The 27,124-nt window shown below is 42.4% G+C and overlaps 1 protein-coding gene across 1 annotated transcript in view; it reads right to left on the bottom strand.

Annotated features, from left to right (window-relative positions):
- Positions 1 to 1,697: 1,697 nt before the first annotated feature.
- Positions 1,698 to 27,124, bottom strand: part of F13A1 (coagulation factor XIII A chain) — a 164,325-nt gene continuing 138,898 nt past the window's right edge. Inside the window, exons 14-15 of the mRNA XM_017526763.1 lie at positions 12,341 to 12,477; positions 1,698 to 3,395 (exon numbers count right to left, since the gene is read on the bottom strand). Coding sequence (XP_017382252.1) covers positions 3,242 to 3,395; positions 12,341 to 12,477 — 291 coding nt within the window. The 3' untranslated portion in view covers positions 1,698 to 3,241. The remainder of the gene's footprint in view (positions 3,396 to 12,340; positions 12,478 to 27,124) is intronic.

Genomic DNA, 27,124 nt, shown 5'->3' with positions numbered 1-27,124 from the left:
CTTTGTTAAGTGGTCTCAAACTTACCTATACTTACTCAAGATTCAATCCAAACCTTTTCTCCTTTATTCCTGGGAACATCATAGAAGACTTCTTTAGGCATCTTTTTGTCTTTATTCCTAAGGTACTCCGAGCATAGCTCTATTATCTGGTTGTGGATTATCTGTTTACATATCATGCTACTCCTCTGCTTTGTGAACTCTTTCTGGGCAGGAACCATGGAATTTTCATCTTTGAATCCCTGTGCTCTAAAATGATACCTGATGTATACTCAGGTGGATAACTGGAAAAAAGGATAGCTAGATGGCTGGAAGGCTAGATGGTTGCCCGGATGTAGGGGGATGGCTGGATTGTTGAAAAGGTGAATGAATGGATGGTTGACTATTAACTTTTTAACAACACTGGACAAATGTTCATAAACAATGGCATTCCCCCTGGGATTCTGTGACTTTTGATTGTCAATGTGTCTAGCACAAACTCCATTTCTCATGACATTTCTAATATAAATTTATACATATTTTTATTTGTTGTTATACTGCAGCTCTTCAAAGAATCCTGAAGTTGGTCTTAAGTTAGCATTGTTAAAACTCTGATGGAGCAACAAAAGATTTAAACAGTGTACAGCAAGCGATGATTCTGAAACCAGACTTGTTTCACTGCCCACTCCCACCCCCAGCTTGATTTGCCATGATGCATAGCTTCCTAGGCTCAATTATGTTCTTAATTATGGAGATAATGATATTTACTTCTGTCTCACAAGTCTGCTGAGGTGAAATTATTTGGAAAAACTATCTAATCTGTCTGTCTATCTATCATCTATCTATCTATCTATCTATCTATCTATCTATCTATCATCTATCATCTGATATGTGTTGTTGTTAAGATTTGTTTGAGATATCCCTCAGGAGAAACAAAAGAAATGAAAATATTTATGTTTCTTATGTTTCCCCTCTTTTGTCATTGAAGTTCTAAACATCAATAAGGATTTGTTTAAAAGCCTGAAGGACTAGCACAGGCAGAGACTCAGGGAGAGTTAGAACTCATAGTCTCTGCTGCTATCTGAGATACGTTGCTTGTTACCATTGCTAAATTATAATTCTTAGAGCCATAGCACTAATACATGTGTGAAATACCAGCTATCAGAGGGGATGGGCTAGTCTTAAGGGTAAGCATGACAAACACGTTCTGTCTTGGTGCTAGTTTCAAATCAGTTGCTAATTGCTACCTGGATTTGGGAAAGATTCTGAGGTCTTATCTGAGCTACAATTGTTCGGTGATGTCTGACACGAATACAGGATCTCTTACACATGATTGTCATATATTTTTCAACCCTATTGTAAGACCGTAACAGTTCATTATGCTATGCCTCCATGCTGGCTATCCACTGATTCACCACAATAGTTCATGAGATTGTTCAGGAGAAAATATCTACAGAGGTTTTACAATTTCCGGAAGCTTGTTTTTGAACTAAATATGCAACCTGATCCTTCAGTGAATGTAGCTAATAAAACGTAGAAAGAGAGAGTTGAAGAAAACTAACTGTGACATTAACACCTGTTAGAGTCCTTTCCTTCCGAGGATAAATGCTTGTTTTCCTATCCAGGGTGGATTGTCTACTGTGGAGGAAGGATGGTTTCTCAAGAAGTTGTGGTTAGCAGTATATTATATTGAAAATCAAGAGCATTCACTTCTGTGCAGATGCAAATATAATCAGATTAACTTTATTTTAAGCTTCTATGACATTCTAATTAGTAACAGTATACTAAGTTAAGCCAGTTTATCTAGCAAAATGCATTCATTTTAAAATTGGGTATTGGGAGACTTGGCAAATGCTGTGAGATTACTTAGTAAAGTTAAGTACGATGTATCTATAGAGGAGACCAGCTCACCCTCTTGGTTAGTGCTGCAGGCTCTGAAACAGTCTCAAAGGCTTGGAAATGTGGTTATATAGACTAGAGCATTCTATTCTGATTTTGCTCCCAGTGTCTTACCACTGTTCATTTTTTTGCTAAGAATCATAGTCTGCTGACCTAACTCACACTCTAGACACGTCAGTGGGAAATTCTGACCATAAATCAGCCTTGCAAATAAATAGCATGTAGACTTGTCTGTGGTAGCCTTGGAGCATAATAGAAATGATGTCAGCATCCTCTGTGGTTGGGTCAGAACTAGCACGGGCTATTTGCAAGGCTGAGTCTGTGTTACCCTTCAGCACCTGAGTGCCAAGCTGAGGTCTCAACATGGGTGATGTGAAGGACAAGAGATAATCAACGGCTGCTGTCCTTCTACACGTCTGGCCACTAGATCTGCCAGCTTCTCCAACATGTTGGGCTTATTATATCTCTGAAAAGGAAGCTGGAGCTGTGTCATTCTGCAAAGATGAATCCTGAGAGATAGGTGAAATATAGTCACTAACTAAAGAGATAAATTCCTCACTTTACTTCCTAGAATTGCAACCCAGAAAGGGTTAAAGTAACGGATATTGGTTCCTGCTGATCAGGCCACAGCACAACACCTTCTATAAAATGCCCCATAAAACTACCTTATTCAACAGACTCGAACATTTCGCCTGCTTTCTTATCTCCTTGTAGGTGATTAAGTTTCTCACAAATGCAATTTGTTAACATGGGGCCACATCTTCTCACAATTTCTCTGTGAAATTTGGCAGGCATTTGCTTGGCCGCAGGTGCAAGATGAAAGACCTTTTTCTGGCTTTGCCAAAAATAAAAATTATGTTGTGCTCCAGTCCTGGGGCAAATATTCTGACATGGAGGGTAGAACCTGACTCCAAGAAAGGGGAATAGAATTCCAGAGCCCAAATCATGTGCTATTATTCCCAAAAGGCTAGTGGGGAAGCTGAAGCTTGTTTTAAATGAGGCCAGCCATTGAGCAAATATCCCTGGTAAGAGAGCCCACTGATATTTGGATCTGTAGCCATTTGTGATGATAAATGATGACTGTTAGTCTTATGAGCTATGAGAGATTAATTAGAGCTTAATTAAAGGTAATGCTCAGCATTCTTTGGAAGGTGGAGTGATTAAAAACTAACTGCCATGCCAAATAGCCTGGGTTTTGAAAAGTATGTTTTTGAAATATATGAGATCCCTACTCTGGGGCCCTTCCATTCCTGTCTGGGTCTTCACACCTAAGCCAAAGCAAGAGCTGACTATTTTTGCATTTGAATTTCCTTAGCCAAGACTACAAGAGACCAAATTCCTGGGTTCATCTCAGCGTCCTATGCATTCACATGGAAGGTTGTCTTTGAATCTGCACGTCCAGCTCGCCATATACATGTCTCAGGGAGTCACTGCTCATGCTGGCTATCAGCTTCCGAGGCCCAGAGACCCAGGGCCGGCACACTTCTTCCCACTGCACGGTGGAGTTGGGCAAGATTTCACTGAAAGGATGGAAAAGAGAGCAAAGGTTGGCAGGTCCAGCTTCCCACCTGGATCAGGAAGTAATGAAAACTCTAGTCTGAGTCACTTGCTTTCTTTCTCTCATTTGGCGCTTAGGGGACTGAAGACTGGCCGATTCAGCAAGTTATGCCCCAAATGAGGACCCCACATGAGGCTCTGCAGAACCTGTCACTGACCTTCCCAGTGGGAGGGTCATGGTTCCTTCCACTGGGATGCATCCACCAGCCTCCCAGAGGCTATCAGGAGCCGGGCTGAGCCCCACCCAACCATTAATCAACTGAACTGTAGCTTGTCCCCGAGTCTCCCACAGTAGCTTTACCTATGAGACTGATCTTCTGAGCCTCAGCTCAGTTTTTGCCACTAGTTTTCTCCTGGGAGTAGAGTCCTATCTAAATCCCCCAGCTGCCGTAGCTGAGGCCCTGACACTCAAATTAGCTTTTGCCAACCCCCTTGGGCTAGACCTTGTTCCCAGGCTCAGCATCTGAAACGTAGCCCTGCCTGCTGCCATGTGACTTTGAGAATATTCATGTGCTGTAATTCACATTCCTATTTCAACCACCAAATTGGGTCCCTCCACTTATGCAACTTTCTGCTAATGATTTGTTGCCAATGCCCTAATCTATCTCGCTAATGATATAGCCTTTAATGGTTCTGGTGTTCTTTTCCTGCCAGCTTCTGCCCCAAAGTCTTCCTGAGTGTCACGAACAAGTCCACTTCAGTGCAGACTGAGGATAATCAGGGTTGGGGAGATTTAGGGTTCTCTGGGGTGCTTCACATATAGCCTCCCTTATAAACCTTGGGAGGAGATTATATTCAAGTTTTATATGTATGACAGTTCCTTGAGACAGGTAATATTCAGTATATATTTTTTTTGATTAAGAAAAATGGAAGTTTAACCAGTGAAGTCCCTTTTTCAACATCATAGTTGGTAAACGGGCAGAGATAAAATTTGAACCCAGGTTTTCCTAAGTCCCATATTCCAACTCTTTCTGCCACAATTCACTACATTTTATACAAGTGTACACCGTATGTTCTATAAGAAAAGGCTTTTTCTAAGATATTTGCACAAACATATCTATAGCAGCACAATGTGCAACTGCAAAAATATGGAACCAGCCCAAATGCTATCAATTAACAAGTGGATAAATAAATTGTGGTATGTGTACCATAGAATATTACTCAACTATAAAAAGGAATGAAATAATGGAATTCACAGTGACCTGGATAAAACTGGAGACCATTATTCTAAGTGAAGTAACTCAATGGAAAACCAAACATCCTATGTTCTCACTCATAAGTGGGAGCTGAGCTATGAGGGTGGAAAGGCATAAGAATGATACAATGGTCCTTGGGGACTCAGGGGAAAGGTGGGAAGTGGGTGAGGGATAAAAGACTACAAATTGGGTACTGTGTACACTGCTCGAGTGATGGGTGCACCAAAATTTCAGAAATCACTACTAAAGAACGTATTCATGTAACCAAACACCACCTGTTCTCCAGACACCTATGAAAATAAAAAAAGAGAAGCCTTTTTCTGACCACTGTGCTTACTTTTTCATAGGTTTTATTTCTCAAGCAGGACAGATGCCTTTTGACTTAGTATTAAGAATGTCCTGCAAGTGTTTATGGAGGATTCTTGATCTCTGCTCTCTGAGCCTCAGGTAGAGCAGGTGCTGGGCGGCCTGGCACAGAGCTCTGGGCCAGCCCTTTTCAGAGAGAGTGGCAGATGAACTGACTGCCATGAGTGTCTTGAAAAGGGAATAAAACCGAAGTGACTATTTTCCTGGGATTGTTGAGGCACCGAACGTCAGAATCTGAAAGGAATTTAGAAATCACTTAATCGGTCTACTTTTACGGAGGAGAAAACTGAGGTCTGAAGAAGCCTACACCATCTCCAAGATCCCAGAACCTAATGGCTCTGGTCATAGAAAAGATAGAGTTAGAGCCAGCTGCATATTCTTTCTCTAGATTCCTACTAGTAGAATAGAGTTTATGCTATTTTAAATTTCATGAAAACTTGAACATCAGGAAGCAAAGTGAAGGACAACAAGAAGACATGCCACATAGCAAAATATTGGCTGCTTCCCCCTGGAGATGACATGGCACAATCTGCTCCATGTGTTTTTTTGTGCAATGTAGTGCATGACTTCCTCCATATATGACTTGTTCAGAAATAAACTCCATTGATTCTCAAAGATACTTCATGGTAACTAAAATTGGCGTGTACGGAATTTAAATTACAACGGGTCTGGGGACCTATATAGCCTCTGTAAATACTTAGCAGCTTTGGGTGTTCAGGAGTTATGAAAATGGAGATGTTGATATATATGCAATGAAGAATACGAAGAAAAAAGGTTCTTGTTTATAGTATTTTATAGTATAGCTGCATAATAAACACTATCACATGTGAGGTTTATTTCACTGTTACATTGGCCTGTCAGAGCTATAGAGGAGAAAAGCTATGTATAGAGAAAGAGTTATAGACAGAAATTGGAATAAATGTATTTTTAAAAATTATTTAAAAAATCAGACATTGCTATCTAAATGATGTGTAATGACTAGTGTCTGTATAATGAAATATTGTCTACCGATTACAAGCTCCATAGACTCTGGAGTCAGTATACTTGAGCTTAGGGAAAAAAAAAAAAAACAAATTTGATTCTCCTACTTATTAGTTGTGTAATCTTAGCCAATTTATTATCCTTCCTTAAGCCTCAGTTTCTCATCTGCATAATAGGAATTATTCAAGGCTTACTCCATAGAACTGCCATGATAATTAAATAATCCAAGCAAAGAGCCCAGGGCAGGATCTGGTACAATATTAGCTGTTGCCATCTTGTTGTACCAGTTTCTTTCCTCGTTTACATGACAAAGGAGTGGTTCCGCTGTTCCTCCATCTCTACTCCTCACCAAATGAGTTTATCATGTGACAAAATTTTGCCAGATCAGTAGGTTGTGGTGATATGTAGGTGAAGGCAATCCCTGTGCTATATCCAAATTTTAGGCTAAGTAGAAAGTGAAGGGAACGTTACCCATGTGGCTGGTTTACTCAGTTGCCGTAGATGAGCAAATCTGGTAACTGCAGCCTTAACGCAGTGTTTCTGACTTTAGTGGATAGGCTGAAATCTGTACCAAATGCTTTCCCCCAAATGATGTGTGGACTCAAAGGATGGTTGGGGTCTGCGCCACAAACTATTGCTGAGTTTCAGTGATGCTTGTCTGAGCACACAAGCGATCTGTGGTTCTCAGTTCTCCCTGGAGGGCCTGTATCCAGAGGAATGAAATGGTACAGAGAAACACTGCAGAGGAAAAGGGGATTAGCAGTGCAAGGTGCTGGGTTGAATTTCTAATCCACCCAATAAGAAAAGCATTTTTATCCCCTAGGTTATTGATAAGGAAAGGACATTTCAAAGACATCAAGTGACTTCTCCCAGATTGCACAACTGATAAATGGCCAAGCCAGATGAGAATCCCACTGTTCATGCCCGTACCCACAACATGGAAGCTTGTGAAGGGAACTGGGGCTGTGGGAGCAACTGAGGTCAGAAAAGGATGACGGAAAGTCAAGGAAAGAAACACGTCGGAGGCCTGAAGACAATGCTTATGTTCAGAAAAGAGGCACGTGTTGTGCAAAGAAATTCTGTGGCCAGATCCATAGACCCTGAGAGAGCTCCCTGAGACAGTGCTCAAGGGCTGGAGTAAGGCACTTCCTATCAGGCACCATGGGGTCAACTGGGAGCGCCAAGGGAGTTTGGGCGACTCAGAGCTTTGGACTAGTGTGGCTGTGTGAGGCGTTGCAAGGAAAGGGAACTGTCAAGGGAAGCCAAGAAGGGCTCAAGGGCTTTGGCTACGTGAGCCTGCATTTGCCCTTGGGGGTCTGGGACCATATAGCATCACTTCAAACAAAACTCAAGTGAGGGGGGAGATATGGGGCCATATACCTGTATGTGACATGCCCTATGTAAAGTTAGAACCCCAAGATTTCCTCAAACATCGGTAAAACGATGTGTATTCCAGCTGGCTGTGGGTGTATGTCCTTTGGGATAAAAAGGGAAAAGCCCTCAAATCTCAGAAATTCAGACACTAAATAAGAAGTCCCATTCTCTGTCATATCTGTGGTTAGTGAATTGGAAAAAGTATCTGCGGCCTTGGGAGCTCTATCTGTGATGCTGTTTCAAGCACTGACTTTGACACTGATAACCTAAACTGTTTAATTAATTTAGTATTTGCTAATGCTTTTCTTCATTTTTGTCCTTTATAAATGTGGTTATAAAATTATTTTAATCAGTTATGTGAAAGCCCAACTATGTAAAAAACGCATATGTGTATGACCTATATATGTGAATATTTTGTCCAACCCAGCTAATTGATTTTATGATTCAAGGTTTGGAAAACATTGACCTCATCATTGTTTTCCTCACCTGTAAACAGTAGACACTACGGAATATTGAGTAGAGCGTGGAGAGGATAGGGTGTGTTAATATTTGTACCATACTTAGAAACAAGGTAAGATATGGTAAGTGCCAAGTAGTGTTAGAAATTTTCTCCTCCTCCTCTTCCTCCTCTTCATCCTTCTTCTTTTTCCTCTGCTTGAACTCTTTGCAAAATAATTTAGAAAAGTTTCTCCTGCCTGTATGCAGAGAGAAAATTCTCTGTCCTTAATTCACAATCCTCAATTCAATACCAATATAGGTTTGGGATATTTATTTCTCAAAGCTGTGCTATTGTTACCTGTATCCATTCATACTCTCTCCTCTGGTTTCCCCAAGTGATCAATCAGAAGCACTTTGTGAAACCGTGGCCCTGGCTAAGGACCTGACCTGAGACCATGTACTGTACGTAACCACCTCAAACAGAAGCTAAATCTTCAGCTCCCCCTTATCATTTGCTCTTACTCATAAAACCATTTGGCATAATGATGTGTACATGTGAAAAACTCATACGTGAAGATACATATGCCTGCTATTTTACATATAGATAAATTCATCACAGAAAGAAAGTCATTTTGGTAAGTGGAGAAATGTTGGAGTAATCCTATTTTCTGGGAATGGATGTTGTGATAAATGATTCTGAGTAATGTGCTGAGCCATCAGAAGATACCAGCCATTCATCATCCTGAATGCACGAAGGCAAATGGGATTATTATTACAATAAACTGCAGCTACCATGGTTTGTCCTCTGTGTGCCTAGCCCTCAGCTTCTGTCTTATTTGAGAAACTTATAATTTAAGCCCAAATCACAAAGTGGGGGAATTTTTCTCGTGAAATAACTTATTGAATTGGATTATTTTCTAAAGAGCATAATAAATCTGGAAGATAAATTATTTGATGCTCTGGAGGCATCAAGTGCAGAAAGCTGAGAGTCTGTGGAGGTGAAACCTCTGCACATCTGAGACAGGCAGGAGGCGGTGCAAGAAGAGCAGGAAGGTAAACCATTTCAGAGTAGAGTTGGCTCACAGCAAGTGAGGGGTGAGATACAGCACCGCCTTCTTTGTTTCTGGCTCCAATTCCCTGCTTACCAGCTCCCCACCTTCCAGGCCCTCTGCTTTGGGCTCAAGAACCCCTGCCATCTAGATACCACATCTGTCAGGGCGTGGGTGAATGAGTAGGGGTGGTGATTCCCCGACTATTTAGGAGCTGTACAGTAGAAAGAAACAGTCTTGTAAAAGATTTTGGTTCTGTGGAATTTCACTTTCTAGGCGTCCAAGTTGTTACATGGATCTGGCACTCCTAGATCAGATCTTGGCAACATAGGGCACAGTGGAGTGTTTCTAATTATCTGACCATATGGAAGTGGGCACTGACTGGCTCAGGTCTTGGTTGTGAAGGTGTGCACTGGAGTGAGGAGTAAACAGAGAAAGTAGCTCTTGCTCCAAGTTGTCAGCCCAGCCTAGATAACAAGTGTTTTCTATGTCATGATTTTTCGCCCAATTTTTGACAGTCTCTGAGAAATAAAGCTTCTCTTGCCTGGGAGACATTCTACCCTGAATCTAGGTTTCTGTAACTATTCAGACATAAAAAAGAACGAAATCATGCCATTTGTAACAACAGGAATTAGACCTGGAGGAAGGGCATCATGGTAAGTGAAATAAACCAGACATGGAAAGACAAATAATGCATGATTTCACTCACATATAGACACTAAAAAAAATTTTTTTTAAGTTGATATCATAGAAGCAAAGAGTAGAACAGTGGTTACCAGAGACTGGGGAGGGGAACATGGAGGACAAGATGGGAAGAGGTTGGCCAATGAGAATGAAATGACAATTAAACAGGAGGAATAGGTCCTGGGGTTCTCTTGCATGATAAAGTAGCTATGGTTAACAGTAGGTATTGTAGATTACAAAAAGCTAGAAGACAGGCTTTTGGAAGTTCTCACCACAAAGAAATGATAAATGCATGAGGTGATGAATACACTAAATACCTGATTTAATCATTATACAACATATATTATGTACTGAAACATCATATTGTACCAAATAAATATGTGCAATTCCAATGTGTCAATTAAAGAAAGTTAAAAAGAGAGATTAACAACTTTTATGGACTGAATGCTTGTGCTCCTCACAAATTCATTTGTTGACACCCAAACCCCAGTGTGATACCATTTAGAGGTGGAGCTTTGCGGAGGTAATTAGATTAGGTCATGTGGGTGGGGCTCATGATGGGATTAGTGCCCTTCTAAGAAGAGGTGCCAGAGAGCTTGCCCTCCCTCTCTCTGTCCCCATGTGAGGACACAGTGAGAAGACAGCCATCTGCAAGGTAGGAAGAGAGCCCTCATCAGGAACCAAATTGGCTGGCACCTTGTTCTTGGACTTCCCAGGCCCCAGAAGTATCAGATATAAATGTTGTATGAGTCACCCAGTCTACGGTATTTCTGTTACAGCAGCTCAAACTGACTAAGACCAGCTAACTGTCTGTCTGTCTGCTTGTCTGCCTAGACTTAGGTGTTGTTGTAGTAACTGCTAATAGTACCTTAAGCCAGTGAGTGGGCAGGACACCTGTGTCCATGTAGGGACAGGCCTTGTTCAGCCTTTCTCCCCATTCACTCCGCTCTGCTCCACCCCAATGCCAGATATAAAGAATACAAAGCATCTGGACATTTAACCTACTTTGAGCCTGAGGCCTCCCACATGGTGGGTCATAGCCCTGTGTGATAATTCATCTTTGGTCTAAGACATGGAGTGTCCTTTTTCATGTGTTGGTCTTGACTAAGGTGAGAGTCTGGTGACAGCCAAGGTGTGAAGATAGAGGAAGTTCTAGCACACTCAGATGAAGCTGGTGGGGTTACTGTCTTGGAAAGAAAAAATTGGATACAGCAGGGGGCTCTTTGGAAGAGGAAATGTGTTTCACTTTGCTTGAATGATTCTTGCATCTGATTTGAGTGGGAAGGTGCGAGAACGGGTGAGCAAGACTGTCGTTTCTGATGAAAGCAGGAGCGTGGCTGCTGACCTCTCCATCTAGCTGGGGTTGATTATTAATTTACTTCCTTTTTTTTCCTGCGACTTTCCTATTAGCACAGGAAGGTTGTTATGTTTTGTGCTTGCATTGTTTCAAAAGCACTCAGATTATTTTCTCTGTTGTTTATTGCATCCACAATAAGGCATCTCTTAAATGATCAGATGCAGAAGCTATGAGCATTGTAATTTGAAAGAAATGCAGAGAGCCCTTCACGGGTAATAAAGGTGTCCCAGAGGGGACAAGTAAGGCCTTGCATTTATTCCACACATTCCAGAGTGGGGTTGCTTCCATAAAGGGTGTCAGGAAAATTCTTAACACGAGGCAGTTTCCAGAGTCCTCTACCTCCCTTTCTATGCCTTAGAAGGTCACCCCACAGGAAATGTGCTAGATTGATTGATGCTGACAAGGACTTATTTGTGGTAGAAATGAAAGTAATAAACCTCAAAGATTGGGATCCATTCTGGTGTCACACTTTAAGAGGAGCAGTGACAAATTGGAATGTGTGTGGAAGAGAGAGATAGCCGAAACCATGTTAGAGGAGAGAGAAATAAAGCCAGGGCAGATATTTAGCCCCAGGTAGAAAAGATTCAAGGAAGATGAGACAGCTATTGGTAAACATTTGCAAACCATAAGGTGGAAGAGAGATGGGCCTTAATTTGTGTCAGTCCAGATGGCAGAATTAGGATCATTAGTAGGATCAAATGGTTGAAAAACGTTTCCTTACCATTAGAGCTACCTGATCATGGAATGGGTTATCTTGTTGGGTCACACTGTTTGTTAGTAGAAGTTACAGAAACTGAGACCTGTCAAGCACAATCTGAAGGGGTTTGTGTGTGGAAGAGGCTGAGCTTCATTCATGTCATTGCCAAGCCTGGGGTCATCTTTGGTCCCCTGAATGGGGAACCATCTAGAACTCTTTAGGTTCAACAACAACAACAAAAAAAACCTGAATTCAACAGTTGTAGACACTCATTGGGTTGGTAAAATGTGTGAGGTGAGGCTGGAGACAAAGGACCCATGAAAAGGGGCATCTCTGAGCATAGTATCTGACACATGTTAGGACCTCAATAAAGATGAGAAGAATCCATACATGAGTAGGTAGTATGGCAAGATGGTTCAAATTTGGGTTGTGGAATTCACCAGCCTGAGTCTAAATCTTGGCTCTGCTTTCATAAACTCTGTAACTTAAGCGCCAATCAGTCAACCTCTCAAAGCCTCAAATCCCTCAGCTACAGAAGGGAGATAATAGCAGTATCTATATCATTAGGGTGGCTTTAAGGATTGAATAATGGACGTGCAGGTCAAACCAGGCCTAGTTTTACTCCATGCCCCACAGAAACGGTCAGCAAGGAGGAGGCAGCTTCCCAGACATTTTCATTGGGGATCTATGCTTGGAAAAGACACACACAGAGAAAGCTTCCCACAGCTCTGCACTGCCTGCCTGCTCTCCCCAACCCAGGGCTTACCGGAACATCTTCCTCATTGGTCTTGTTATTCCAGGACCATCCAGGTGTATCCAGACGTTTTGTAGGGTTGTTTTTAAGGGATTAGTAAACTCAACTGTCACAATCATGTCAGAACCAACTACCTGAGCGCCACGGACCTAAGAGAGAGAATGCAGCTCATTAGCAGCAAATAAAACCTCATTCCACTCTCTTGTTGCCTGAACCATCTTCACTTTCGCTAGGGTTTCACAATACAGCTATTTTTTTTTTTGGCAATGGAATCAGTGTGATGAGGATAGCTTATTGCTTTGATTGGGGGATACCTATCGAGCACAGATAGAAATTTACTAATTAGAATCATACTCTTTTCCTCATTATAAAACAAGCTTAATTAGAGCTCAGGTCAATAGCGGTGGCCACTGGCTGCTCTTAGTCAGCAGGAGGGGGAAGTGCATTTGGTGTGGCAACACGTTTCCACGGTGAGGGCAGCCAAGTGAACTTTGCTTCTGGATAGGCATCAAGTTTCCTTCCGGGACATAGGGGATTCCTGAGATCAAGAGATAGAAAATGCTTCAGGGCACTTGTTTCTTCTCACTTTTAGACACATTGAGAAGAAATATGCCAAGCATGGAGTCCTTACTGTTGAACATAAAGAAGAGGAGCCTGGATGGTAAAATAAGGAAAGGAGATTTTTCTTCTGCAACCACAGTATCTTGAGTCCAGGAGAACAGAAGGTTATTTGTTGATGAGTTTATCTATAATGACTCTCAGAAGTATCAGGTATTTGGAAGAACACCACAGGAGACAGTCAGAGCTCAGTGCCAGCTTCAACACTTACTAACAGTGAGGCCTCAGGTGACTTAGGCTTTCTGAGACTCAGCTTTTCTTGTCTTTAAAATGGATTGACACTTCTATGGGGCGATCTATGTAGAATGCTGTTATTATTACTATACCTTAAGCTGTGTTTACTGTATGCCGCATATTTTAGAACCATATGCTTTTCCAACATAAAAGCAAAGCGCTGCAAAATGCCAGGTGGCTATAAGACTTATTTGTTTGTTCAGGAGCTATGTATGCCAAATGAATGGATCTGTATAAGCTCTAAGTAACTTGGGAATAAGATAATAGTTCTTCCCTTGCAAGAAAGGTTTGGAATGAGATATGCTCATAAGACAGCTAACACATTGCAAGGCACATGACAAAGACTCAATGCATTACAGCTGATGCTTTTTAGAGTAGTGAAGCTCTGATTGGTTTGTCTTATTCACCTTATGTTTTAGCCCACTTAACTCCAATACCTAGTACTTCAGTACCAATGCCCAATAAATATTTATTAAATTAAGTCAGTGGCTCAAAAATGGAATTTACTGGATGCCTGGATTTTCTATTTAACAACCCAGCCATTACTACACCATGTTTCTTTAGCCACTATATTATATAAGAGAAAACATAAGGAAATGAGCCCTTTTTAAGAATGGATTTAAAGAGGAAGGACATTGCTCAGAGGAGAGGACCCTCAATTACTGACTCTACAGTCAAGAATAAAATCTTTTTGATCTGATCATTACACACTGTATGCATGCATAGAAAAATCACATGTACCCCATACAAATGTATTATTAATATATATCAATTAAAAGAAGAATACAATCTTATGGCTCTACTCATCAAGCCATGCTTTGTGACTAAAGTAATGGCTATGGGATTTCTTAAGTCTATATAAGAAATGAAACTTTCAGCCAATTCCCCAAGTTTGTTACATTTAAATCCTCATATCCTGGAGGGCAGTGGTGGAGAGCTGGGTTCAGGGGAACTAGGAGAGGGGCAGACAATGGTCATGGCAGCAACAACAGCAGGTGCACCTCGACAGCATGGATCATGTGCCAGGCAAGGAGCCCAGCACTTTAACCAGCAGTTCTCAATCTGGTAATGAGTAGATCCTGTAGTTCATTTATTTGAAGTACCCCTGTTGATTACAAAGAATCAGCCCCAGCTGACAACCGTAGTTCACATACATTCTCACGTAAGCTTCACAACATGAGAGCTATATTTGTATTAGCTCGATCATACGATAATAATAGTTATTCCCTTAGGAAGAAGAAGATTTTTCTGGGGCAGGATTGGTGCCAGGCATCGCATGAGGATTTGAAGCTGCTAAATGACCAAGCTGAGATTCAAGTTCAAGTCTGTCTAACTGGAGATCTTGGGCTCTAAGATGCAGTCCTACTCTGAGGTCAGAGGAGCTGGAAAAAGCCAACAACTCAGCAATGACAAAACAACCAAAACTGTTTTGTCCTGAGGTCCAAAATGCCAGACAGGAAGTAAAGGAGATTTTCAAACCAGTGGGAGCAGTGTGGGATTTGAAGCCGAGTAACAAGGCTGAGAATAAATAAGGTCCCGTGGGGAGGAGACTGGTTAAACAATTGACAAACTGGAACATGAACTGGAAGTTACTTTTGTGGCTGGCTGGCAAGTGAGGTGCGGAGGGATTAGCCTGGTTTGAAGACTGTGGTAAAAACAGTAGTCATGCTGTAGATCAGGGCCTCTCAGCCTCAGCACTACTGACATTTTGGGCCGGATGAATCTTTGTTGCAGGACTGTCCTGTGCAATGTTTAGCAACATCCCTGGTCTCTGCCCACTGCCTGCTAAGAGCAGCCCTGCACCCCAGCCATCAACAGCCAAAAGTGTCTCCAGCAATTGCCAAATATTCCTAAGGCAACAAAATTGCCCTCCAGCTGGGGACAACTGGTACAGAGAAAACATGTGGAAGACAAACTGAATTTTTCACTTTCTTCCCAGATGCCCTGCCTCAATCAATTCAGATATTGAGGGTGTAGAAATACATCAGAATACTTTACATCATGTCCTTAATTTAATTCTCAAGGGTGTTTGATATATATTTTTTCTGCATTAATAAATGTCCTGTATTAAGAAAAATCTTTGGATTAAAAAATACAAAATGAAGATACCACTTACAAAATTTCTCTACGTTGGAGAAGATGGAGCTGTTACAGAGACGTTACTGGCAAAAGTGTTTGCTATGATCACTTTTTTCTTTCTGGAAAAAATATTTTGGAGCCATCTGTCTTTTCCATGGTATGCTATATAAGGATGGGCATAAGCTCCTTAAAAAGTAAATCTGATAGTAGCTACTGACCCTTCCTCCACACAGACATACACAGTGACAAATACAAGATATATACAATATAGAGATGTATTTTTAGGGGATGAACTATAGACCTACAAAGTCTATACATGGTTTTCTAGGGGCCCATGAAACCTAGATTAAGAACCCTTTCTATATCAGTAGGCTGGCTCTACATGAAGCCTCCTATGCTGTGGAAAGTGAAATACACCCTTCCAGGTCACTGGTGACAGTGATCGGGAATGTTTAGTGTTTGAGAAGCTGGCCCATGCATTGGGCCTTCATAGATAAGCTTCAGGTCTGAATATGATCAGAGGATTAAACCTTCTCAGGTAATTTAATATGTCACGCCTAATCAGTTTGCTTCCAGTATTGCCTCTGTAATTAGATGCTGGCATGGGTGTATCAGTTCTTCCCAGATTTCCCTGAAGCTGGAGTGGGGAACGGGGAGAACCCTGGGGAATGGTGAGAGGAGAAGCCCTCCTCTGGTTGTAGTGTGTTTCTTTTGCAATGAACAAAGACTGGTGTCCCTTTACCGACATTTGCCTCCTGCACTGAGAATATGAACTTCCTGTCCCTGACTACTGATGATAATGAACCTTAGACACTCAAACCCACTAAATAGAAAAGGCTGCCCAACGCTCAACATCACCGTGTTCTGCTTGGGAAATGTAACTGGAGGTGTCTCCCTCTCCTTGCTTCATTTGAGGAAAATGCTGCCAACACATAGTGTTTTCATGTTATGTGTTGATTTCAGTGATACACCATGCTATGGTACCTATAAAATGCTGAGAACAATGACTATTTGGGGAGAAAATGTCTGTTTGCATTGCACTATTTTAGGAATCTGCAAAGCTCCCTTTTCTTTATTGCTGAAAACATAATTCCATATCTGCATAGTCATATTTTTCATTTTCTTGCTCTCATAAAACCTTAAATAAAGGGAGCCTTCAGGCAATTTAGAGAAGGTTAGTTCAAGAAGAAACTTTTATGTGTATTCACTTTAGAGAAGAGAATTCATTACTTGGGCCAGAGAAAAGAATAAAGCATATGTCTTACTTGGTGACATTGAATGCTTTTGCATATATTTGATGGCCTTAAGTTTTTCTCAGTATTCCATTTAAAATATCTCTGTTTTAAAAAAATCAACCTGTAATATGATGCTTTTCCAAGCTTGTATCACTTACTGATATTGACACACTGCATTTCTGTCCTTTATACTATTTTATGACTCTGATTCTTTGGTAAACAGGAAAATTACTAACACGCACATACTCTCTTTCTCTTATGTAAACTTTTTGGGAAGAAATTACTTTTTTAGAAATCACAAGATATCTTCCACTGAGCATATGCTTTAAAAATACATAACTGTGGCAGGGTGCGGTGGCTCACGCCTGTAATCCCACCACTTTGGGAGGCCAAGATAGGAGGATCATGAGGTCAGGAGTTTGAGACCAGCCTGACCAATATGGTGAAACCCTGTCTGTACTAAAAATACAAAAATCAGCTGGGCGTGGTGGTGTGCACCTGTAGTCCCAGCTACTTGGGAGGCTGAGGTAGAAAAATTGCTTAAATCTGGGTGGCGAAGGTTGCAGTGAGCCAAGATTGCGCCACTGCACTCCAGCCCGGGCCACAGAGCGAGACTCCATCTCTCTCTCTCTCTCTTTTTTTCTCACACACACACACACACACACACACACACACACATACACACACACAAATACATAACTGTATTCAAAATTGAAACTGAAATGAAGGAAAAAGTTTGAGAAAGAGTAACAATAAATGAAGTTGGCAATCTGGTATACAGGATTTATTAGTGCACCTAACAGCCCTTATTTCAAGTTCTTTCAATCACGTATTGCACATATTACTGGACACTGAATTTTTTCCTCCCCGTTGGCCTGTGATCACTGTTGATAAGAAGCAATTTCTTGTTTGTAAACTCTGCTCATCACCACAGGCACTACCCTTGCTTTTAGCTGACACTTAGATGAGTATTTACTAACTAATGCTAATGGTTCTAGGACGATTTGGAAGTGTTCTCAGTCTATATTTTTCAATATAGTGGCCACTAGTCACCTGATGGCTATTTACATTTAAATTAATTAAAATTAAGTGAAATATAAAAAATTCAGTTCTTCAGTTGCACTAGCCACATTTCAAGAACTCAATAAGCTCATGTGACTGGTGGCTACTGTGCTGGATGGAGCAGATTTAGAACGTTCCCATTACCCTAGAAAGTTCAATCAACTCACTTAATCCTCCCAACACTACAAGGTAAATATTAGGAGTCTTCATTTTATAGATGAGGAAACTGAGGCACAAGGAAGTTAAATAACTTTCTCAAGTTCACACCATTAGTAAGTAGGGTAGGAGAGACCCAAGTGTAGACAGTCTGGGGCTGTAGGCTTTGCTCAGCCACACATGATCCTGACTGATTAATGACAACAATAATAACAAGTGACTTACATTTACGTAGTTAGTGTTTACTTAGTAATGCAGGCATTCTGTCCATCATCTTACTTACACTACTTTATTTAGTCTTCGCTACAGCCCAATGATCTTGGGGTTGGACATGATTATTAACCTCATTCTGTTTATATGAAATTGAAATTTAGAAGATAAAAAGCTTACATAGTTAGGAATCTGGCAGAACTTGGATATAAATCCATGTCTTTCTGACTCTAAAACATTTATCTTTAAACCTACATACACTGTGATCCCTGACAGAAGAGAGGTAAAAATAGAAACTATTTTTTTTTTTTTTTGCTGGAATAGCTCCTTTATTTTCTGAAATCCACCAAAGAACCATTTGCAGCATCACCTTTTCAGTTATCACTAAACTATCAGTTGAGGATGATGATTGTAAGTTGACCCTGAACTAAATTAGAAAACATCTATAACTCACCTCTTTCTTTTTGACTTTATAGAGAAGGAATTAGATTTCTATGCCAGAGAAAAACGTGACAAGGTAGCCTTGGGGCCTTGATATATATTACTTGATGATAATAGGAATCACTGTCCAGGATGTTCTATTTTAAAAATGACAGAGATGCCATTTTTAAAAAGAGAACCAGTATTCCAAACATACTGGGATTGCATGACTTGAATGTGAGACTGGTTATTCTCATGTGTGTCTCTTTTTAAGATTAAAAAAAATAGCAAACATGAAATGCACAGAGCAAATTATGTTTTAGGTTCCACAATTACCAGTGACTTGTCATTTTCATTCTAAAATATGCACTGTTCTATAGCTGTCCTGAAGGGAGAGATGGAAATGAACATCTTCGATGAGCAGGGCTCACTCATAGACATAGTCTAGGATCATCTATCCTGGCTAAGGACACCCATGGTCTGGTCCCATGGCCACAATCCTCTGTGAAAGCAGCCACAGAGATGGATGGAGAGTCAGCTATGAGAGCAGGGCTGAAAGTGTCTCCTCCCGGCGCCCCCTGGGATAAGCAGGCTTTCCTTGGTCAGAGTCCCTTATGTCTCACAGATAGATACCTCTGATTTTCTCCACAAATAACCTGAAATGGTGTCAGGGACATAACTGAGGTGACTGGGATGCACGCAGTGATGCTATGCCAGGCCAAGCTGAAGGGAGAGCAAGCTGGATGCAAGGGCTGAAGATCGGGGGCTGCCACAGTGAGTGCTTAGAGAAGTTGCTTGACCTCTCTGGGCCTCAGTTTCTTATGCAGTTAGCAGGCTGACTCAATGTAATATCACACAACAGAGCATCTGATACATACTAGCATTGATGAAATATGTGGTTTAAAGGGAGAACAGGTTGCCAGGGTGATCATGAGAACCTCCTCACTTACAGGGTCTTCTATGGGGAATGACATGAATTCGGTTTCTCAGGGACTAGCGAAGAGAACCACAAAGGGGAGAAGTGAAGAAGCCCACCTCCTGGTTCCCGTCCCCGGCCTCCCCTGAAGGGTATGGGGGTGGGCAGGGGGGATTCCTGGTGACAGGAGTGCAGTGGAGCCACAGAAAGCACAGGAGGTTGGAGACAGAATGTGCTCGGTTGTGGACATGGAGGGGAAAATGGTCAGCGTTCAGGGATAATTAAACACATAGCCTTTGTTCCCATTTTCTGCCTTGATGAAAAGTTTGTGATATTTACAGAACTAAATGAAACTATAATTAGGTCTCACAGTGTAGCCAGTCACTGTCATGTACACTGTCATTACATCTCAAGTGGTTTCCCCAATTTTAACTTGTCCTCTGGGATACAGTTGTATGAATGGGATGTGGGAGGCGTGGGGCCAGAGTCGCCACAGCCGTCCACCCTTCCTTGCTCCATGCTGGTAGGTTTCCAGTGTATGAGCTGTAGGAGACTGAAGAGGATTCTGTCAACCTCGGTAAAAATTGTGGACATTTTATGAAAAGCTCCGGTTAGAACACAGCATTAGGTTGGTTGTTAAGGAAAAACAGGCTAGTGTCCCAAGTTGAAAGAGATTTGGACATGGGGCTGGAGCCAGGGTGTAACTGTGCAAAGTGGAAAAGGGACCCCCTTTTTCTGAGGTGATGAGGCTCCACGCCAAGCTGCAGGGCTTGGTGGTTGGTGAGTGGGCTGGACTGGGTCCCCTCACTGTCTCCTTCACACCCCCAAATGGGCACAATCTGCACAGGGGTAAATGCTGGGCTAGGGGGAAGCCGCCCAGAGGAAGGTCCCTGCCCCCTCTCTGGGGTCAACAGTGACACTTCCCATGGGTCCTGTGTTACCTATACAATGCCCGACCAGTCACCGCTGGTCATGTAGCTATTCTGCTTGTTGAAGTTGATTTCTATGGATGAAGCCTCTTTCACAGGCCCCATGTACACTGTCCCTGCAAGAGGAGCACCCCAGGCTCTCTGTGTAAGTGCTGGTTAGCTCAGGTTAAAACACAGCAACTGCCCACCTTAAACAGCTAGGCCAGTGCTGAAAGAAAGTAGCAGCAACCTCTCCCTATTTCAGAAAAATGCAATGAAAATGTTCTCACTGTTGAAGTTTTCTCTAATAGTGTTTTGTTTTGTTTTTTTGAGTCTTGCTCTGTCACCCAGGCTGGAGTGCAGTGGCAGGATCTTGGCTCACTGCAGCCTCTGATTTCCGGGTTCAAGTGATTCTCCTGCCTCAGCTTCCCGAGTGGCTGGGATTGCAGGCGCATGCCACCACAGCCTGGATAATTTTTGTATTTTTAGTAGAAATGGGGTTTCACTATGTTGGCCACGTTCATCTCAAACTCCTGACCTCAAGTGATCCACCCACCTTGGTCTCTCAAAGTGCTGGGATTACATGCATAATGGTTTTTAGAGTTCTAGGCATTTGCTACAGTTTATTTACAGAGTGGGCACCAAATAACTATCTGAAGAATGGATCAATGCAAGAGTGACTAACAAAGAGATAAATAAATACTAGAAAGTCTTTCAGCGAACGGACAAAAATAGTACAAAGCAAATGCTTACTTTTAAAAACTCTTGGAAACAATTGCCCTCATTTTAAAAGTTTTTTTTTTTCTTGAAAAATTTGGAGACATACCTGTGTGCTTATGGTCATAACTTTAAAAATCACACACATAAAATGGTTACATTTTCTCCTAGCAAAAGAGTTCCTAGTTCATACGAGAAAATTAATTCTATCGGGCCTTGCTGACATTCTGCAAAGGCTGCAGGACTTTTTCCACGTGATAATACCACAGAAGTGCTGGTTCCTGAGCTGCTTTAGAATGGCGGGTACTGAGAAGAGGTCATTAGAGAAACATGTGAGTGCCTCCTCTCTCCCCCAAGCCTTAAGCCAGGCTCTCCAAGGTGGTTCTTCCTGGCAGGAGGAAAGTCCCATTCCACAGGGAATGCTGCATACACTCAACACCTGGCGACCAGAGTTTCAAGAGATCCCATGCCATCTCGTGAGGGCCACACTCTGCCCTAAGTAGCCCCCAGGCATTGATGGGACTATGGAGGAGAAAGGGAGCATTTACCAACAGCACTAGGTCTGGACACGGGCCACACATTCTCACAAACGTTGCTACAGATGTGAATCCCCACAATGCTGTGTTTTATACATGACTGTACGTAACAGGAGGAGCGGTATAATCACAGTGTATTCATTTTGCAAAGGGGATACTGAAGTTCAGAGAGAGGGTGTGTGTGTGTGTGAGAGAGAGAGAGAGAGTGAAAGAGTGAGAATAAGCAACACATGGGGAGGCAGAGAAAAATTCTGTGTCTGATTGTAATAAAATTTTCTTTTCTTGTCAAAATATTTTGATAGCATGCGGAAAGAGACGTGTGCTCATTAAAGTTTAATGACTGCCTCTTTCTGCCTCTTCCCATGTGAGGATCACACACTCTGACTCGAATATGGTGGGTGTTGGGAATGGTTGATTGGGAGCACAATTGAGCCCAATCTCCATCTTTATCACCACAGGGACCAGTGAAATCCACGACTGGGTCCATTGGGATGCATGAACAGGAAGCCACTGGCCTGCTTTGGTTGACAGTGACTTGGATTCAGATAGGTGAGACAAATATTGTGCCAGACTGGCCCAAATTTGCTCTAAAAGGGAATCAGGTAAGAACAGCTGGAAACTAGCTAGGAAACTTCAGTTTCGGGGCTGAGTTGGGTACTGCCCAGAGAAGACAGTGCTTTGGGCAAAGCCTTTGAAGAGCAGGGAGGAAGAAAAAGCAGCTCCGACTTGTGGGAAAGCAGAGTTGACAATCATGTTACATTATACTCTAGAAACTTCTTTGAAGCCTCTTTTTCCACAGAGTCGATGATAAAGCTGTCATCCCAAATTGCAGATTTCCTTCAACATAGCCCCAAGCTATCTTTCCCAGGTTACCCTTACTCATCCCAGCTCCCAGTCCCCACTCCAGCTAAACTATACTTCTTGCTGCTCTACCTACCACCGTCCACCTCCCTGCTAGCCCTTGCTAACATTTTTTCCTAGTATCTGGAGTGGTCACTCCATCCAACTCTACTGGTTGAACGTTATCTGTTTATTGGGGACCATCTATCTTCCTATAGCCTTAATTCTTGATGTCCCACACCACTCAAGCATGTGCAATCTCCTTTCTTCTGAACACAAGACCCTCTGTGAAGTAAATGACCACTTTTTTTTTCTGTGACAGTTCCACTGCAGCCTAGCAGCTGCCACCACAGACTTTTGAGTCAGGAAGACTTGGGCCAGAAGTGTCTCTCCTTCCTTCACTAGGCACTTGATCATGGGCAAGTTATCAATAAGCAACAATAATCGCAATAATAGCACCAACTAACATATCCTAGGTGTGCACTGTGACTCAAGCATCCACTGACTGATAAAATACTCACAAGAACCCCAGGAGGTGAGTTACCATTGCCTTTGACTCACAGATGATAACACAGAACCCCAGAGAGGTGAAATGATCTGTCCAGGCTTACACAGTCACGATGTTCAGAAATCAGGCTTCGAACTCAGATAGTTTGGTTCCAGAGCCCATGCTCTGACCACTGTGCTACAAGAGACTACCTTCTCTGGTCCCCTCAGTTTTCTAGTCTGTAAATCAGGGGTTATAGTAACGTCCTCCTTGCAGGATGGCATAGAGGGTTAAATAAGAAAATAGAAGAGAGGTGTTTAATAATGCAGTGCTTAATAACTCATAGCTGCTGTCATCATAATCACCAGGGGCTGATCCCAACCCTTCCTTTGACTGAACTGAGCAGGAAGGGTTGTGGTCTCCTCTCTATCTCTCACATAATTCCCCCCTGTGTCTGGGGCATTTGCCCACAGCAACCTTGAGGCTCAGTCAGCAGCATGCCCACCCAGGCTCAAAAAGATTGAAAAACAGTATAGCATTTTCCTAGAATTTAGAGATACATGTCCTAGGTAATTCCGGACCTCTGGGCCATTGTGGTTTGGTACTTTTTCTGCATTTAGCTCCCTTTCCAAGTCCTAGATTTTTTTTTAACTTTTATTTTGAGTTCAGGGGTACATGTCCAGGTTTGTTATATAGGTAAACTCAAGTCGTGGATGTTGTACAGATTATTTCGTCACAAAGGTATTAGGACTAGTACCCATGAGTTACTTTTCCTGATCCTCTCCCTCCTCCCACCCTCCACCCTCCAGTAGGTCCCTGTGTATGTTGTTTCCCTCTATATATCCATGTGTTCCCATCTTTTAGCTCCCACTTATAGTGAGAACATGCAGTATTCACTTTTCTTTTCCTATGTTGGTTTGTGAAGATAATGGCCTCTGGCTCCATTCATGTTCCTGCAAAGGATGTGATCTCATCCTTCTTTTATGGCTATGGCTGCAATGTATCCAGTCTACCACTGATGGGCATTTAGGTTCATTCCATGTGTTTGCTATTGTGAACAGTGCTGCAATAAGCATACGTGTGCATGTGACTTTATGATAGAATGATTTATATTCCTTTGGGTATATACTCAGTAGTGGGATTGCTGGGTCAAATGATAGTTCTGTTTTTAGCTCTTTCAAGAATCATCACAGTGTTTTCTACAATGGTTCAACTAATTTTCACTCCCATCAACAGTGTGTAAGTGTTCCTTTTTCTCCACAACTTCACCAGTACCTGTTATTTTTTGACTTTTTAATTATAGCCATTCTGACTGGTATAAGATGGTATCTCACGGTGGCTTTGATTTGCATTTCTCTGATGATTAGTGATGTTGCCAGTATCCAGCATTTATAAGGAACTTGAACATGTTTACAAGAAAAAAAAACATTAAAAAGTAGGCAAGGGACAGGAACATACATATGGCCAACAAACATATGAAAAAAAAAAAGATCATGGAGCATGGAGGCTCTAATTCTTAACAAACTAACACAGGAACAGAAAACATAATACCACATGTTCTCACTTTTAAGTGGAAGCCAAATGATAAGAACTTATGGACACACAGAAGGAAACAACAGACACTGGGGCCTACTTGAGTGGGGGAGAGTAAGAGGAGGGAGAAGAGCAGAAAAGGTAACTATTGGGTACTGGACTTAATACCGGGTGGTGTAATGATATGTACCACAAACCCTGTGACACGTGTTTATCTATGTAACAAACCTTCATATGTATCCTCAAACCTAAAGTAAAAATGCAAAGGAAGGAAGGAAGGAAGAAAAAAAAAGCAAACTCACACCGAGTTCTGTTTTGTACAATGTATCTGACTCCTCTTCCTAGGTCTCCTTTGGAATATTTCAACTTGAATTTTTCTTATTACTCTCCTCTCCCCTTTTTCCTGTTCTCCACATTCTTTCTCCTTTGTTCCTCCTGTCCCTTCCTCCTCTCCCCTCCTTGCCCTCCTCTTTTCTTTCCTCTTTTTCTCCTTTTGCTCCCTTCCTTTTCTCCTCTGTTCTCTCCTCTTCCCTCTGCCCCTCTGTCCTCTCCCTCTCCTCCTCTCCCGCTCCCCTCCCCTGATGTGGCTCTGCATTTCACATCTCCAGGAGGCTGGGTGTCATCCCAGTCCCCAGTCCACAGGCCGGAGCTTCTGCATGCAGGGCCTCTCACCCAGTCTCTCATTCATGACCCCTGGGTGGTCTTTGGGGTGTAAGTCCTTTCTCCAGGAACACTTCTACCCCATTTGGATTTAGGCTACCCTTGGAGTTAAAGGGGCTCATGGTTAAGAAACAGTTTATGGGATGATCTCTCATTCCACCTTTTTGAACAAAGTTGGCATGGATAGAATCCAGAATTTCCACCTCTCTCATATTCTCTTTCCCATCAAATGTCCCCACCTCTACATAAGTTTCCTCCAGGAACAGCATCTCTGGTTTCTTTGTGGAAGGAAACACAAAACAAAGTAATTCTCCATTTAAAGTACTCTCTCCATGCCTACGCCTGCTAACTTGTGGAATAAGGTATTCTGATTCCACCCCTGGGGAATTAAGCTGTTCTTTAAGTAAACCCAGAAGATAACTAACAAATAATCCTTCAAATTAATAATGCCTAAAAGATGAAAGTTGCCTTCATACATCCAGTTTATTATCAGTGGTGCAATTAAATTCTATTTTCTGCTGTGGTTTGAGCACTTCACAGCTTGGGAAGGCTCTCTCCTGAGACCTTTGCAGGGGCAGGCCATCACTTCATAATTAGGTAAGCATGCAGGCCTTGCTGCTGGTAGGGAAGGTTCCGGGTTGAGCTCATAAATGAAACCTGCTCAATGGCCCACAAAGGTTAGCAAACGCTGCTTCCACCAAGCAGCTGAGACAGGCCCACAGCAGGGGCTGCCGCGTGTCTGTAGGAAGAGCCAGCTGTGAAGGACAGCTTCTGGGTTATGGCATCCTGTACCTTATGCTATTGACTTCACGTTCTCATGGATGATGGTATCTCTGCAGCAGCCTCAATTCCCACTCCTCCATTTTGAATTTGTTTCTGACTTTGCCTGCCAACCCTGCACATCCTCATTTTCATTCTTTCTTTTAAGGCATCATGTGCAGATAATGCCATGGTGGGCCTGTAGGCTATGACAGGGGCAAAGGAACCAAAGAGACATGACAATGTAGGCCTTCGTAGAAAAGAAGGGCCCGGTGTTCTCCCTGATGGGCACTACATGCCTGGGAGTTTGGGTGAACCTTGCCTTGGGGTAGCTCACTGTGTCAGTCACACAGGACCAGACCATAAGAACAGCTGAAGGAGCTGGTTCCCAGCCCTGCCTTTGCAGCCAGCCTGCCAGGGTTGGAGGCCCAGCTCCACCGTTTGCTGGTTGTATGGCCTTGGAGGTGCTATAGAACATCTCTGCGCTTCAGTTTTCTCATCTGTAAAGTGATGCTAGTACTGTTTACCTTGTGGGATTGTTGGTGGTTGAAAATGCAACCACGTAAAGTGCTTTAAGAACAGTGTCTGGAGCCCAGTAGGTACTCAAGGAACACTGCCATTCTGAATGCTACACAGCAGTGATTAGCTTTCCAAATGACTCTCAGCAAAGGATTTGAGAAGCAAGGCCTGCCGTCACCCTGGCCACCTCTAGGACCATTAAAATATGGTCGGCTTTATGAAACTTTGATTTATCTACCACTTTAGAGCAATGTAGTTTAGCAGGATCTGTGCTAATCGCTCTTAATCACTTCAGGAAGATTGTTTTCCAGAGACTAAGGAAGGGCTCTAAGCCCTGTATAAGGGCTGCATGAGATGTCACTTCTCAGGATCCCTGCTGGAGGCCTGGTTTCCTGCTTCCAGGGCAGGAAGGTGTCTCTTGGATGCAGCCACAGATGCCCCCAGAAGTTACAGCTGTGGGTCTGAGAAGTAAGGGCATACGGGCTTCCACATTTATCTCCAACTCTCATCCTCGACCCTCCTCTGCCAAGTCTCTTGAACCATTTGGGCAGAGATTTCTGGTGATCACTGGAGAGACACCATGAAAACTACCAGTCAAACAGGCAAAACAAACCTATGGTGATAGAAATCAGAAAAGCTATTATCTTGGTGATGGTCCAGGGGGTTAGTGGCTGGAAAAGGCACGAGGGAACTTTCTGGGGTGTTGGAAGTCCTTTATTTCTTCATCTGGCTTGTGGTTGCAAAGTACACACACATACAAAATATATATATTTTGATCTGTAAAACCTACTGTCCACAACTATACCTCCGTGAACAAATTACTGTCCAACATGTTGCAGGCAGTTCATCTATCTCTTATGGCATGCCTGACCCACTTTATTCTTGAGACACTGAAAGTTCTAAGTAT

The sequence above is a fragment of the Cebus imitator genome, unplaced genomic scaffold (genome assembly GCF_001604975.1).
Source record: "Cebus imitator isolate Cc_AM_T3 unplaced genomic scaffold, Cebus_imitator-1.0 Scaffold43, whole genome shotgun sequence".
In the NCBI taxonomy this organism is placed as follows: domain Eukaryota; kingdom Metazoa; phylum Chordata; class Mammalia; order Primates; family Cebidae; genus Cebus; species Cebus imitator.
Note: the sequence above shows the minus strand (reverse complement) of the source record. Positions and strands in the feature narration are given on the sequence as shown.